Consider the following 16,919-nt stretch of genomic DNA (forward strand, 5'->3'; position numbering starts at 1 on the left):
TGGTCTACGTGGGGCGGAATTGGCATACTCGGGAGCTGCGTCATCTAAATAAGAGGAAAGAAAAACATCTTCTGCGGTTCTAGGATGCCCCTTAGGATGTACCTTTATTGGGAACAATGGGGTTGGCAAGTCTTTTGGCGTTTCCGGAGTAGCCTTAGGTAATCCTTCGGCCAGAAGGGGATACATACCATTCATAAGGGTATTTCTTTGTCTGTCTACTTGTTCTGATTTTACTCGGATACCTTCCTCAATTAATAGATTTTCTCGAACTTTAGTGGAATTCTCTTTACTCTTTTCTTCCTGTCTACGTGCTTTTTCTGTTCGTCTATGTGATTCTTTACGCCATAATTCAACGGCGTCTTTCTGTGACTGTCTGACTTTCCTTTTCCATAACTCTTCCTCGACTTTCATGATGCACTCTGCATCCCAGGTCCCCGCTGTGGGCCACCTCTGACTTTCTGGTAATCCCTTGGTATAGTCTACCCATAGATCAAGAAATAATATGGCGTCTAATCCATGTTTATGATACATAAAATGCCCTGGGGTGTCCCTAGGAGGGATAGGGACGGCTTCTTCGAGAACCCCTTTTCTGGTAGTGATCTGTCTTAATTTCGAAAAGAGCGGCATATTGAGAACTGACCTTATACTTGATTTTGACCTGATACTTGAATTTGAACAGACTTAATACAATAAACACGATAATGAACAGTCATTCATACCACGATATACTTAAACACTTCAAACATTTAACATTAAACCTTTAACTGGAACAACAATGATGATCGTCTGCATGACTAATCACCAAGCTTAATTCTCGACAATAACTAGACAATAACTAGACACTTCGGAATACTTGATATACTGCTAAACAGTACAGATACACTGCTAAAACAGTGCAGACCGGATTTGTGTACCCAAACCCGTCTTGACCGGCACAACCTATGTGCACGTCAGAAAATGCCTCCCCAGTAATGGTACTCACCGGGTAGCTTCGGAAACGGAAGGCCTCAGTAACTTGAACTTGACTCGGATTTGGACTGGACTCAACTCGATTCGTCGGACACTGGGCTTGACGTCGTACTGGTGGGTCTCTGTATACCTCGGATCTTGCTCTCTCAGCTAGGCTCTGGTCGGGATACTTCGCACTTCTCACCGCCTCGTCTGGGTGTTGATTGCAGTCTCAGTCGCCCCCGCTTGACCGGAGGGAGATACAGGAAATCCTGCTGGTACGCGTTATTGTCCGTCCAGCTGTGGCAGGAGACCGGGCCTGCAACGCACCGCCGGCGCGTGAGATGAGAAAGTGTCCCTGTTCGGGCGCCATCATGTGGTAAATATTTCTCTTTTACCGGGACTGAATTTGATACAGGAACATAATAAAATAGCTCAATGAAATGAGAGGCAGAATCCGTGATATTAGAGTTTCAGAATGGGCTTTATTCCAATAAGCGATTATAATCGGATGCTTCAAGTTCCATCACCACGGGAGTTCAGGAAGTGAAGTACATACTTTATTGACAAGCAGTAACTTTTATAATATATACATCATAATGAAGTGAATACAGTAGGCGTAACAATTGATAAGGACATTGACGTTTTGGTGTGCGTAGCCGAAAATGGGTGTAATAATGAGTAAAAAGGAACATGATTGGCTATGATGTAATACATAGGTGGATCTATAAGATAATACTTGGCATTGATGCGCGCGCAGCAGTCTGACGTATAATTGACGTATAACTAGGGGGTGACGAGGACTTGACATTTAGCTCTACGTGTGGAGACAAGAAGTCTGGGGGGTCAAGTCAACCTAATCCCAAATCATATCTACATCCTATGTTTAAAGAACTATGTTATCCACAAAAGAAGGACTCTCGGACAGAATCTATTCTATACTGACTGTGCGTGCGTGTACAAGCGTCTAGGTGTCTACACTGAATGCGAGGGGGTAGGAATATTCCATGGTAACAGGGCTATGAATTACTTGCATGAGGACAGAGAAGATGGGCCTTTTTGCTTGGTAACTGGAAGAATGTTTACTTAAGCTACTAGGCAGGAATGCATCGGCTGAGGGGGAAGCAGATAATTCGAAGGTGAAATACAGTTCTTGGCAGAGAATAGGCTGATGTCAGGCTTCGTGAGCCGCGCAGAGAATGAGACAAAGTTCATGGTCACGGATGCAGGCTTGAACTGGAGCTTTCAGAGACAGAAGGCAAAAGGAGTTCGATGACAGAATCAGGGCCTTTTTGCCTGAACTGTAAAATGGCATAAGTGAACCATATAAAGCCGGTAGCCTTTCATATTTAGGAATGGAATATCCAGCCCATTTATGGCGGATCTGACAGAGGACATGTTGACGATGGACGCACATGTGTTTGCGTCATTATTACTGGAACTGGAGGGAGCATACATGTACTTGCGACATGCACATAGAACCGTTGGGGTCCAAGATAGGGGACATAACTGACCAGAAAAATCCATATTTCCACAACACAACCACAGACAGATCTGGCAGTCGAAGTTCCCAAGTGAGGGAGATCTCTGAAGTAGGCAAACGATGGTTGGTGGAAAGGGGATTACTAGATCTATAGAGAGAGTCGCATCCTCGAGACCTCCTATTTCTCTTACAATTCACATGTACATGACACCTATGCTAGATTAGACTACTTTCTTGGCTCTACAGAGGTTCAGGCGGCTATTAAAGACATCTATATCACAGCAGCGGCCCTGTCAGATCATGATGCGGTGGTGGTAACCTTGAGGGTCCCCCACATAGCTAGGCTAGCCGGAAGTTGGAGGTTGAGAGAGACTATGCTCCATAAACAGCCGGTGCAGGATCAAATCCTCAAATGCATTACAGACTATTTAGAACTTAACGACATCCCGAACACACCCATTGCTACGCTGTGAGGGGCACTTAAAGCAGTAGTACGAGGCGAGCTGATTGCTATATCAGCAGCAGAAAATAAAGGAACGCAAGGTCGAACGGGAGGAACTTACCGCCAGAGTGCTAGAACTAGAAAAGGTTCCGAACGGGAGCGCCTAGGATCTGGTGGCAATTGAAAAATGCGCGAGCCCTGCTAGAGGGGCTCGACTTGGACAGGGCAGAACATGCAGCCCTCCACCATATTACATAGGGGGGATAAGACAGGACGGATGCTGTTTAGTAGACTGAGGGCGAGGACACAACAGTGTAAAGTAAAGGAGATCATAAGCCCTATGGGTGATACGATTACCAATGATTAACCCTGGGCGTAGTTCGCAAAGTAGCGCTAGGCGTAGCTACGCAAAGTGCACTTCCCACTACGCGAGCTACGCGTAGCACTTCGCGAACTGCGTAGTACCCTGAAAACGGCATTTTGCACAGTGCGAGCTGTAGTTTTCTGCCGCTCGAGTAGATTTTTACTCGAGCGGCAGCTTTCACAACGCGGACTGGTAGTTTCTCATCGCGAGCGGTCGCGAGCATACGCGACCACTCGCAATGAGAAACCTGACCTCCCTGCGTTGAGAATCTCGCTGGGAGGTTTATTTTCCACGCTCGCGATGGCCAACTTGATGTTGCTGATCGTGAACGAGAAAAAAGTCTCGCCGGGGTGTCATTTTGCTTGCTCGCGGTCACCAACTTGACGTTGAGGACTGCGAACAAGCAAAAAATGACTGCTGCACAACGCTACGTGTGTTTGCACTGTGCTACGTGCAATTCGCGTAGTGCGAAGTAGCACAAACTTAGCAAACTACGCGAGCGTAGCGTAGTGCTTTGCCCAGGCTTACCAATGATATGGGAATAGCTCAGTTTGAGATTTTTATGGCACTCTATATGCGGGCGTCTCCTCATCCATTCCACATATAGATGCCTACCTCCGTAACGCACATACGACCGCATTGAACCAACATAACGGAGAGACGCTTGATAGCCCTATCTGCATAGAGGAGGTGGTGGGAGCCATCTCCCGCCTTAAACACCTGAAATCTCCAGGGTTTATCGTCGGGGTTTTATAAACAGTTTTGTTCAGCGCTAGCCTCAATACTTACTTATTTAATTCCTTCACTGGCCCGGGCACGATCCCCCAGGAGAGGTTACTAGCTTCGATAGTGGTGCTTCCCAAACTGGGTAAGGATGCCTCAAATTGCGACTCGTACCGGCCAATCTCGTTGCTTAATGTTGACCTAAAATTGTTTACGGGTGTACTGGCGAAACGCCTGGTCCCCCTTATGCCGGGTATAATCGACCCGGATCAATCTGGTTTTATACAGTCCCGGCAGAATAGCGATAATACTAAGCGCATCTTTCATCTCATAGACAAGGCTCACCGCACCGAGTTGGACGCTTTCCTCCTGTCAGTGGACGCGGAAAAAGCGTTCGATCGGGTGGATTGGTGCATTTTAGATAGGACCCTAGTACACTTTGGCTTTAGTGATAGGTTTAGAGCGTGGGTCTCGAGTTGCTACACTAACCCCAAGGCTTCAATTAGGGTGAACGGGGTAACTTTCAAGCCATTTGAGATACAGATGGGGACCAGACCGAGTTGCCCGCTGTTGCCTCTCCTCTTCGCCCTTTATATTGAACCGTTGGCTGAGAGGATCAGGGACAATCCGGAGATAGTGGGCATCCCTTTTGGGGGAGAACAACACACCGTTAGTTTATACGCGGATGATATCATTGTTTCTCTGGAGCCCCCAGCTCGATTGGTCCGCCTTTTTTTGAAGGAATTGGAGGACTACGGTCAGGTCTCGGGTTTGCGAGTTAATATGGGGAAGTCCTCGATCTTTAGGTTTCAGGCGGACAGTCAAACGCCTTCCCCCGTAGGCTCGATGTTTGCGGGCATACCAACTTATTCTTCTATCCCGTACCTGGTCATTGAACTGGCAGCATCGGTGGCCAAGACGCTCCAGCTCAATTACTCTAAATTCCTCCAGCGAACCACAAAAGATCTGAATGACTGGAAGCGCCACTCGCTCTCCCTGCTGGGCAGGGTAGCAGCTGTTAAGATGTCTCTCCTACCTAGAGCGTTGGCACTCTTTCAGACTATTTCGGTCTGGCCGCCCCCGGGCACTCTACAAGCTCTACAGCGAGCAATCAATCATTTCATATGGGGAGAGAAGAGACCCCGACTACGCAAAGACCTGAGCTATTTGAGACCAGACGAGAGGGGGTTGGGGATTCCTAATGTCCTAGAATATTTCCGTGCGGCACAGTTACAGTATCTTGTTGAATGGCAACACCCTGAATCCGAGAAGAGCTGGCTCTTCCAAGATAGGGAGATAGCTCAATTGGATCTATGGAAGGTCCCCTTTCTTAAACGGATACACAGACCTCCCAGCCTCCGGGTCTCCCCTACTACAAAGACTTTAATGAGGGCCTGGGATGGGGTGGCAATTAAAAGGGGCCTGACAACGTTTTCCTCCCCCATGACACCTCTATTTGATAATAGAGAGTTCTCCCCAGGTGCGGACATCAGGACATTTTCAGTCTGGAGGGCATCTGATTGTCGGTCAGCAGGTCATTTGCTTGATCTAGAGGGCATCCTTCCCTTTCAGGACTTGAAAACTGAATACGGGCTCCCGGACACAGAACGCTTTCGCTATTTCCAGCTTCGACACTTGCTCCTTCATGTTGACGGTCATCCTGGGGTAGCTAGGAAACTCACTAAGTTCGAGAAGTGGCTGTACACTAAGAATACTGAGGAGTACAGTATACAGCGGAAATGGGAGAGAGAACTAGGGAGAGAACTGACGAGCAAAGAATGGTTGGACATCTATTACCGTGCGAATCACACAGCACGCAACATAGCTAGTAGGGAGTCAGAGGTTAAGGTGGCCATGTATTGGTATCTGACCCCGGTCCGCTTGCATAAAGGGAATCCAATACGAAGTTCGCTCTGCTGGCGTGGCTGTGGTGAGGATGGCACTCTGGCACACATATTATGGGACTGCAGAGAGCTGCAGACTTATTGGAAAGATGTTTTGGATGACATTGATCGCCAATTCGATGCTGAGATACCACGGTTCCCTGTCTATGTGATTTTGGGGCTGCCCAACCCCATAACATACCCACTTAAGTCCAAACGAGCAGACTAATGGGGATTGCACTAGGAGCCGCCACACAGAACATCCTATCACACTGGGGCTCCTCCACGAGACTGACCAGATTGGGATGGCTACATAAATTATGGTATATTATAGGAATGGAGCGCATACAGGCCTCCCTATCGAACGCTATGGCCAGCTTTTCAGATACTTGGCAACCATTGCTTTCTCTCTTGTCGATGGAGATGAACGAAATCACACGTCCTAAATATCTCCGCCTTCTCCGTCTCACAAGCTTAGCCTCCGCACCACAACCAACGAAGGATGACCCATAACTTCACCTTTGTTCCGCTGCACCTTAATACAGAACAATGGCACACCAGTTCGAGGGGGGAGTTGGGATGGGGGGGTTCTTTTACATTCATTAAAAGGCAGTAGCTCACTAGCTCATCATAATGGTTTGCCGTACAAGAGGGGCCTGGTTGTAGCCAAGTTACTAGATGACCATTACCAGCGGGAGGGGCCATGGTTACGATCCGATGTGCCAGTGACTGACATTTGTCTTTTTGAATATTGTTTGTACGACTTTGATGCAATGCCAATGAAATTAAAGTTAATTAAAAAAATAAAATCAAACTCAGGCCTAATGAGAAGCATTTCCCTTGTGTCCCGACTTTGATTCTGGGAATGAAAATGTTTGTGGTGATTTTACCAAAAACATTATTTCCTAGTACCTAGGACTACCCGTAGAAGTCCACAGCACTATGAAGGTAGTGTAGTTGACATCAAAGTGTCTTCATCTGCCCTAAAATACTTAAAACCCACTAAGTCCATGCAGCCTTATGTACTCTCCAACAAGAATGGACAACAAGCTGCAGGGATATGATGGACATGTTGCACTAACTTCTTTGTTCCATGACTGCAGGGTACTTCTCCAGTTCCAGGTGGCCCCCAGGATGGTGGACTTTTGGGACTGGGGAACAGTGAAAAGTACGGCGGTCAAAGAAAGTTTGAAGGTGCTGCTAATGTCCATGCACATTCAAGAGAAAGTTTTAGTGACCATATATCGTCTATGGAGAAGAGGGCTAGAGAGTGAATAAAAAATATTGAGAAGTACAAAGTAAATAGAAGAGAAGATGGAGAGATAAGGTTCTAGAAAACGAGAGAAGATTGCGTGAAAGGAGAGTTAATAGAAAAAGCAAGAGAGAGAACGGGAGAGACAGGAATTGGAAGATCGATGCAGTAAAAAACAGAAAGGGTTAGTGGGGAAAAGGTTGTGGGATGTAGTGGAGACAGAGATTAGGAGACGGGAAGAGAATGGAGAAAGTAAAAGAGAGAACCTAAAGGAGGACAATTAGAGCTACACACGGAGGAAAGGTGATTGGTGATTTTAAATGGAATTTAGAGCTTATATTTTGGCCAATACACCTGTCCCAATGTGATTTCAATGCACAATTGTGCACTTTATTTTGTAAAAGGGACCTTGATGTAAGATCCAAAAATCACCTTATGTGGGAAATATCGGTTACAACGCGGTCTTTACACCGCAATTCGTTACAAAGTGGCCATTACAACGCAAGTCGTTACAACGACTTGCGCTGGATGGCGCTATACACTAAGGAATTGTATGATTTACTATTCCAACACCTTCCCTACTGTTACGTAGGCTGGAGTTGGAATAGTAAATCATACTATTCCTAAGTCCAGCGCCCTCCAGCGTAAGTCGTTGTAAAACGACTTGCGTTGTAATGACTGCGTTGTAGACGTATCGCGGTGTAAGGACCGTGATATAACGTCATACATTCACCTTACGTAGTGGTCTTTAAAGTCCTAATATGTTCTAACCATTGTTACTTTATCTACATTGCTTTTTGCAAATTGCTTAACAATGCCACCCAATTGTTCTTTGCTACCTTATGTTCTTGGTGAGAAGTGCTTCCTTTAATGCATGGAGCCTTTAGCGATCCACTTGAGATCACAGGGTGCACACTGTGGTATCCAACTGAGAACCTCTCTCCATGCAGTATCACTCTATGGAGATGATATACTTATTTATGTTCATGATGCTCAATTGGATCTGGCCCCTGTAGCCCATGTCCTGTTGGAGTTTGAGGAGATTTCACAACTAAAAATTAATTGGTCCAAGTCCTGCATTTTCCCTCTTCCACCTCTTCTCCCACTAGATTCCTGACACAAACAGGACATGTCACATTCAAATACCTTGGTATTAATGTATATCATTCAGGGACTATTTATGGGATGGTAACTTGAGTAGGGTTATTAGATTACTGAAGACACAATTTACATTCAGGGCAACATTACCGCTATCAGTTATGGGCTAGATAGCCATGATAAAAACGATAGCTCTCAAATCAAAAACCTTAACAGTCTTTTTGAAAAATATGTAAGCTAGGTTTACACTTCAAACAGATTTCAAATGAAATCTGAAACTGTTTTCTGTTGCCCTCTTACCTGCCCTTGGTCAACCGCAAGAGAAATTTCCAATAAGAAGGCCGCAGATTCTGAACTTCCATCACAGCCTGAAACAGAAGGAAACGGTTTAATTTCTCAGACTATACAACTTCTTTACAATCATTTATATAAGCAGATAGCTTCTAGATCATGTTCTATATTTGGACCAATGTCTACTTGGTCAATTAAAAAACATTATATCCTATAGCACTTGTCATAAGTAGGAGGGATATCCGTCACACTCTAGAAGATGCCCAGAGTGATTTACAAAGCTAATAGATTCACATAAATGACAGAGCACTAAGGATCGCGGACAAAACATAGAAAGTCAAAAAATACAACTAAAGGTTGATGGCGGACGAGTGAAAAGGACCTGGCAGCTAGACCCTTAAATATATGATGAGTGTGCTTGTAGGATGCGGAATCTTGCTGCATTTGAGGCTGACGTGTGCAGGTGAAAAAATGGTTCTCTGTTGATAGCAAAGCAGGAAGACAATCTATTCAAATTTGTATTTGAAGTGTAATGAAAGAAAGCAAAACAAATCCCTTACTTTATTGCTTTCAAAAGTACAAACAATACAATTCTCTAAAGCATATGAACGGACTATGCAAAAGTGCAGTACGAAGACAGCGCATACGCCTTACGTAGGACCACCTCCCTGCAGGTATGTTTTAAGTGTATGCAAGTAACTGAGGACTATAGCAGGTGCCTAGCTGGCTGAGCATTAAAGACCATTTTGGAGGCCTGGGAGGAAGCAGGCAAAGTATCTCCTCCAGGAAGGCTAAATGGTGTAAGAATTGGTCATGTAATGGGTTTCTGTATGCTTGGGTTGACTGTGATTGGCTTGGCTGATGGTACTGGTGTGACTGTTCAAGTGAAAAGTTCTAGGAGTTGGGAGTCATAGAGGCTTTACCTTACTGCACACATGTAACCCTTTGCGTCCTGGTTTTGTGGAAGAAATTACACCACACAACAAATAAAACTTATCAAGCACATACAGATATCCTTTCTCAACATTACGAAGCGGAGGGGGCAACTTTGGGATGTAAAAAGCCTCAGCTTCTCTGCATGCCTAAAGTGGCAGCATGTAAGTACCTGCAGAGATGAGTGGCCCGTCATGTGGGACACCTACAGTCACAGACTAACAGTTTAAGCAACAGAAACATGTCTTCTGGGGATAAAGGTGACACATATGACATGGGCCACTTGATAGTTATGTACATAATATGTTAATAAGCCCAAGATAGACCATGTGTGTTTGGTGGTCTTCTTGAGCCAGTTGAACAATTAGTAAACTCTCAAATAGCTTCCAGCTTATACACCTCAAAAATATCAAAAAGACTAAGTTCCAAATATTTTTTTTAAAAAAGCGAAGAGCGCCTTACGAATGGTTAGTGATTTTGAAGTTGCCTCTAGTGAAAGCTGCATCTCAAGCACAAGGCTTTCAATCTTTGTGAAATGGAGAATATACTTACTGCCTGGAAGCAGATCGCTGTGGAGATTGCATAAATGATGCAGTCCGCCTGAGGAAAGTAGGGACATTTTCCTGCTTCAATGCCCTTGAAGTACATGGTCTGTGAAAAAAAGCAGGAGATCAGCCACAGCCTTTTCACTGTACGTTTTGAAAGATAACTAAACACACATTGAAGTTCATCTTTCGTGACCTCTCTTTCTAGGAAGGTTGGCATAAATGGAACATGGTCATGGGAAATGGCCATAACATTTGGAGTCCTTCCAAAGAGCAAACCATCATCTACAGCCTAACTTGGTTAACACAAGACTTTTACTTGGTGGGATCACAATTAATGGTTGGGTCCTCTATCGGTTTCAGGGATAACTTAAGTGGAACTGACCATTAATAGCTAAAAGAGGAAGGATACGGAGGTACATGGGTTTTGCATGGGTGATAATTATACCCTCCATGCCAGCTGATTTGGTTTGTTTGCACAACATTAATAAGAGGACAGCAATGATTGGTTACCTGCCCTGCAAGGTTAAACAAAATGGCTACTGCAGTTAAAGACGTTTACCTCCACCAGTTTGGAAGCAAGATACATTGAGATAGTAGTGCTTTTGTAAAACATCATGGATACTCCTGCCAAGGACCCTGTCAAAACAAAAGAGATGGTCGTTGGTTACAATGGATGCTAGAACTGTGACTATTTCATTCATAAATTCACAACAAATTTTTTTCTACAGCAAAATTCGACAGTTTTCACTCCATCTTCAATCTACAACATTCTATGTGTGGTCCCAAATTCCAGAACATCCATGTGGGCCATCACAAAGCAAATACAGAAACATTCACAGGTAATGCTCTCAATTGCTGGTATTTTACGCATTGCTTTCCTTTTAGTTTATGATTCACCTCTAATCTAAATTAATGTTATGCATAAACTTCCATTATCATGTTCACTAATTGGCAACCTCGCCACAATCAGATTTTTCAATATTTATACCAGCAGCACAACCTAATAAGCAAAACCAAGGAAGTTTTAAATCACAAACGACACTTTTTAAATGTTAGAAATCTACTACCCAAGGATTACTCGTGTGTAGGCAAATTTGGCCCCGGTGTGCCAGATTTTGCCTCACCTCAACTTAACTATGGAGGTATATCATGGTGATAGATATTTTTTCTATACTGTGGATGCCATCCTGGTACATTTAGGCAGATTTCGTCTATATTTATAAATCTCCTTTACTTTTTGATTATGGAACAAATTAAGTTTTGGGTTAATTAGATATTATCTCCGCCTTACAGGTCAGTAGGCTGCGGGAAGTCATGTTTACCTCATGTTCAGTTCAGTACTTTGTTTCTTTAGGCATAAGGACATATTCATGTGGGAGAAAGGTTGAGTTGGGTGAAATGACGATTTTTGGCAGTGTAGCAATGCTGCTGAACCACCATCTAGATACCATTTGTTTTGGCACACTTCATTTGTTTAGTGAAATCCGTTAGCTTCTTTGCCATTTACAGTTTGTTTTAGTTTCATTCTGAATGGAGCTGGTCCTCTGTGCAGGAATAGACCTCTTTTTCCCGCTTTCCTTCACCCCGCATGTTGTTACAATGCGGTTGTTACAACGACCGTGCTGTAACAACGCATACCATTACCCCGCAAGTCGTAACAATGACTTGCGGAAAGGGGCACTGGATGTTGGAATAGTATAATTTACTATTCCAACTCCAGTCTGTTCGGACACTAGGGAAAGTGTTGGATTTTAAATCCACCATCTTCGCCCTCGCCCTCCCCCCATTGTAACGACTTGTGGGGTAATGGTATGTGCTGTTACAACGCGGTCGTCGTAACGACCGTGTTGTAACAACATGCGGGGTAAGGGATGCGTTGTAAGGGGTGTTTACCTCTGTGCAGCAATGCCCATAAGTAGTGGTGTGCTCCTAGTTTTCCTTTTTGAAAGAGATTCTTCTGGAGTCTATTTCAGGTCATTTGTGTCTAATAACTTATGTTTAATTCCCCCTCAGACCTACCCAAAGCATAGCTGTATGTTTTTTTTAAATCTCCTTTCATGTTCACGTTGCCCAGGCCCATCCAGAATCTCCTCAGAAGTGTCTTCTTAAATGTGACTGGCTTCATATGTGTCCCAGTACATGATCAACCATCTAAAGAATTGAATTAGCGCAGAGTGCCTGATTATCACTGGCTTTCACAGGCTTTACACAATTTTACCGCAGCTAAACCTAAACTAATCTCTACACAACCTAAGCCAGCGCCATGATTCTTTTTAGCGATAACTCTAAAAACCAGTCTACAATTCCGAAATGATTCTAGAGACATGATCAATCTACTGCCTTTTATCCCCTGTACAAGCAAGCTCTTCAGGTCTACAAAGTTGCGCTATGCAAGGTCTCACGCAGGACTTTAATTGTTGTATCCTAGATGTAATAATATACAAAAGTAAGCCGTTTGCATCATACAGAATTCATCACCTCCATGCTGGTTGACTTAATATATCTGCTTCTCCAGCAACTTAGTCACAGTCTTCATTAATTCTACCCATTCTGACTGTCTTTTCTCAGATCTGCATCGAAGAAATGAAACTCAGAGTATCTTGTTTTGAGTGTCCCATTTCTCAAACACTTGGCCAAATAGCTGGCCTAAAATACTGTACCAACTCTTTGTAAGAGCTCCTCGCTATCTTTTGATCTAGCTTCTAACCAGTTTTAGGACCCCACCTTGGTTCAACTACTGAAAATACCTCACTGTGATCCGGGCATAACCGTGGACGTGTGAAACAACTGACCATTTCTCTTCTCCTAATGGGCACCACAATCCTTGAAAATCATGGAGAAGGACAAGTAAAGCGATCATTGACATCCTTGATGATACACAAGCAGGAATTCATCAGAGCACTCAATAAGAGCTGGTTACAGCACTAGATGATCCTAAGATGGAGTCAGATGGTGGGTAGAATCCATACTCTAATTTCTCTTTTAATCTCTCATTCTCAAATTTTATCATGGGGCTAAGCAGGGGCCTGCAGGGTAAGCATATGTATTCACTATCTACGTTGAGTCTCATGTTAGGCTCCTTGGCTACCATGGCTTCCTCTTTTTCTTGTATGAGAATAACACTCAAATCCTTCTCTACCTTGACAATTGGATGGATCTGGTGTCTCTTTCCAACATCACGTGAGGGATAGTAGTGACTGGATGTAAAATCTCTGTATTAGATAAAAGATTAAGATGTGCTTCTGTTGGTGACCGTCCCATGGATTGGTCCATGCATTTCTGGCAAGTGGTAATAGGCATTTGTCGGAGCTCATCTATATGTTTAAGAACTTAACCCTTATATTAAATTCCAATCTGCAACTCTGTGCCCAAATCAGTTTGATTACTTCCATGCGTTTTTTATCCTCTTCTGCAACTTAAAACAGGATAATTTGGGTTCTACCGGTGAATCCCCATTTATTTCCCAATTAAACCACTAGTTTTTTACCTTTACTGTGTTGCAAAACTCCTGAATGAAGTCTCATTTACTGAAATATTATTTGAAATTGGATATGAGATACAACCTTCAGTGCCCATCTCTTAGTATAAGGTCACCTATCTGTAGACAGCATGGGCTAAGAGCCTCTGAGTAGACTAAGAGTGAAATGTGAAGCATGCATCCAGATGTATAGGATGAGAGAGGATCTGCTTGCCTGGGTGCGGAAAATATGGCTGATCAACACAAAGCCCTGTGGACAATATGCCCCATTCCAAAAAGGAGTAACTCTGCTGGAAGAGGTAGTGGGTAAGACTGAATTTCAGGGCCTGATGGCAGCAGTCACCTGTAATTAGGTCAGGGGATATCCAGCTTCAATAATAGAGACAGAAAATAATTATATATCTAGTGCAGTTCGAAGGAGGAAAGGGGATGGCCTGAGGCGGGGGGGAGGAAAGGAGTATAACTGACTTGAAAATATTTTAGAAATTTTCATCAACAAGAAACTTTCCCAGCATGCAGTGTAGGGGTCGGACTCTCAGTGGTCTTACCCATGTTATATGTAGAGGTAGGAAGGGTAATTATTGCATTGGGAATGAATGCAATAACTGAATTGGTAATTATTGCATTCTGTCACCACATGACAGAATTCTCCATCTCACTTAATCTTCTTCACTGGTAGAATGAGCGAAGAAGACAGAAGATTTGCAGAGGCTTGGCTAGGAAGAGAAAGGAACACCTTTGCAGTTTGCCACCTATCAGGGGAACTAGTGCAGTTTGCACTTTCAACTTGTCTCTTTCCAGGACTGGCTTCAGCTTCCGCCCCCCCTCCCCTCCCCCCAAGACCAGAGGGGAGAGGACCTGATGTGTTCTTGATGCTGCACTCTGTTATCTAAGAAGAGGCTGCAGGACTGGGTGGAGGAAGAGTACTAGCACTGAGTGAAGTGTGCTACTGAGGACCGATGTGGGCTACTGTGGTGCTGGACTTGCCCCAGGTGAGATGACCACCTTAGTAAGGAAACAGCCCACAGTCTGGTCTCTCGTCTGAGAATGTGAGCTGCCTGTCTGCGAGTGGATGAACAGCAGTGTAAGTTGCCATGATTTTTAATTCATCAATAATTCAGATATTTGTAACTCTATGTATGTGCATCTATTATGTTTATATTTTTATATAATTTGATTTGTAAAGTTGTCAGTAATGTTTACAGTTAAATGACCATTTTATTTTTTTATATTAATTACATATTTGCAATTTGATGTATATTGGTGTATGAAATGTTTACATTTATATGACAAATCTTTAAATTCATTTTATCTATATTTCATGTCCTTCATTTGTGGAATGTGGTGTATATGTTTTAGATGTTCAACTTTTTGCTGGTAGTGTTGTTCCCTGTCTCCGTTGATTTGTATATGAGCCCTTTAGATTGCCTGTGAATGACCGTGTGTGGTGTGTGACTTACTCCAAGGGTTGGCTGGAATAGATTTCAGCCTGTTTGGGTTGTAGTACAACAGGAATAGATGTGGGTATAATTTTAGTGATTTGCAAATGACTCATCTCTGTCTAGTGCCTCTGGATTACTCCAGGAATTCAGGAGTACTACAAGAGTAAATAGTTGTGAATTGGGCCCACACTTAAGGACAGGAATAGGGGAAAACCTCTGCTTGCGCCATAGTAAATTTCATTTAGCAATACATAAGGTAGTACTACTGAAGTGATACTTTAAGTACTCAATATGCTTTGGTAAATAGGTCGTTCTATGTCTAATTGAGGAAAAGTATTTGTCTGTCTGCTGATTTTCGTGAATCTCTCATAGAATGTGGATACAACTGGACCATGGACCCCTGATCAATATCACTAAATCGTGAATCGGTCATAGGGGCAGGGACTTCATATAGTTTTTGAGTTACCATAAGGAAGATACCAGGAGGTTGAATCAGATTCTTATCCCACACTCATTGTTGAATCTATACTTGGAGCTCCCGGCATTCTTGTTCTTGTGGACCAGCTTTCCCAACATTATTAGTTTGATGAGACGCAACTATACCTTTCAATCTCGTTATCTGGGGGAAACTACTAAAACAACTACATTCAGTCATTAAGGACATGATGGTCACACACTGCTGACATTAAATCTTTCTAAGCTGCATTCCTCTTCATCTTTAGTAGTTTATTGTAAAGAAACACACCTTTTTGCAGGTATCCCCCACCTTTCTTGCCCATTTGGAATATTTGCTGCTGATTTTCTGACTCTGAGAGTGAACTGAGGCCTGCCAACCAAACCCCAGTGCCAGTGTTCTAACCCATTACAAAAAGCATGTCGAATTGTATTCCCCAACTGGCAAGTACTGACTTACTCATACTTCCCTAGTATATGGTACCCTGGGTACCAAGAGCATGTAAGGCCGAATGTCCACTTAGGGCTGCAGCACTGTTTGTGCCACCTTAAGTGTGACGTATTACAAAATGGCCACCACCCTGCCTCTGCAGACTGGAAGAGCAGTGTGCACTACTAGTTCGACTTTGCCGTGACAATTAATTGCAAAAAGCCACCCTTTCCATGAAAGTATATGAAAGTCTCCCCTAAGGCAGGCTAGGGAGCCCTATGGCACGGAGCTGTATATTCATAAGCAAGACATATAGGTTTGTGTATGTCTTAGCAGCAAACCCTTCAAAGTTGTTGTTTTGCTGAGGAAAGTTAGTAGCCCCAATGGTTAGTGCAGGGATACCGCCTGGCATCCCAGCCTGGCTAATTTCTGAATGGGACTACCTAACTGGGTACTGTAAGGTATCAAATTAATTGTGGCATTGAATCTGACTTAATGCCCAAGTTGAGATTAATGCCACTGTTAAAGTCGCCACCCTGTGCCCCACCAGGTCTAATGACTTTGCACAAGCCCTGGTCAACAGACAGCTTTCTGACCACCTGGTGAGCCGTGTGAACGACTCCCACGCTTGGGAACAATGGCAGTTGCCACAGAGTGAGGTGTGATGCCCCTCTCCCAGGATGGCCACTAGGAGTGTTAGCTCAAAATGTGAGCCTTAAAGGGGAAGCAACCTTTGAAGGAATGCCCGTTACAACACTTCCAAGCAGGATGCCTTTTCGTCCTGAAGACAAGCTAGAGACAGGGACAGAGAGGGAAAACCAGTCCCAAACCGGTTTTCCCGTGTTCATGTATCACTAAGGTACCCAACACCTCTGGGGTGGGCTACCAAGCTCCTGACGGACGAGAGGAGGTTCAAACATCTTGAGAGTGGCAAGAATATTGCACTCTGGGATTGCCAACTGCCACACGTCACTGGAACTTTGTCAAGAAAGAGGAGGGGACCTACTAGCCCATTGGTTAGTGATCATGTTGTTCCCTCAGGGGGACTTCCCCGGGATAAAATGGCCTGAACCTCAGTACACTTTGGATTTGGAGACAGGACCGGAAGAGCACTGCCCAGCTGCATTTGAAGCTGCATGAAGAGAAGCTGC

The 16,919-nt window shown here is 44.0% G+C and overlaps 1 protein-coding gene across 1 annotated transcript in view; it reads right to left on the reverse strand.

Annotated features, from left to right (window-relative positions):
• The window catches only part of TMEM135 (transmembrane protein 135), a 1,073,095-nt gene that overhangs the window by 34,750 nt on the left and 1,021,426 nt on the right, over positions 1–16,919 (reverse strand). Inside the window, exons 12-14 of the mRNA XM_085623147.1 lie at positions 10,525–10,601; positions 9,970–10,068; positions 8,494–8,561 (exon numbers count right to left, since the gene is read on the reverse strand). Coding sequence (XP_085479273.1) covers positions 8,494–8,561; positions 9,970–10,068; positions 10,525–10,601 — 244 coding nt within the window. The remainder of the gene's footprint in view (positions 1–8,493; positions 8,562–9,969; positions 10,069–10,524; positions 10,602–16,919) is intronic.

The sequence above is a fragment of the Triturus cristatus genome, chromosome 8 (genome assembly GCF_964204655.1).
Source record: "Triturus cristatus chromosome 8, aTriCri1.1, whole genome shotgun sequence".
NCBI classification, from domain to species: domain Eukaryota; kingdom Metazoa; phylum Chordata; class Amphibia; order Caudata; family Salamandridae; genus Triturus; species Triturus cristatus.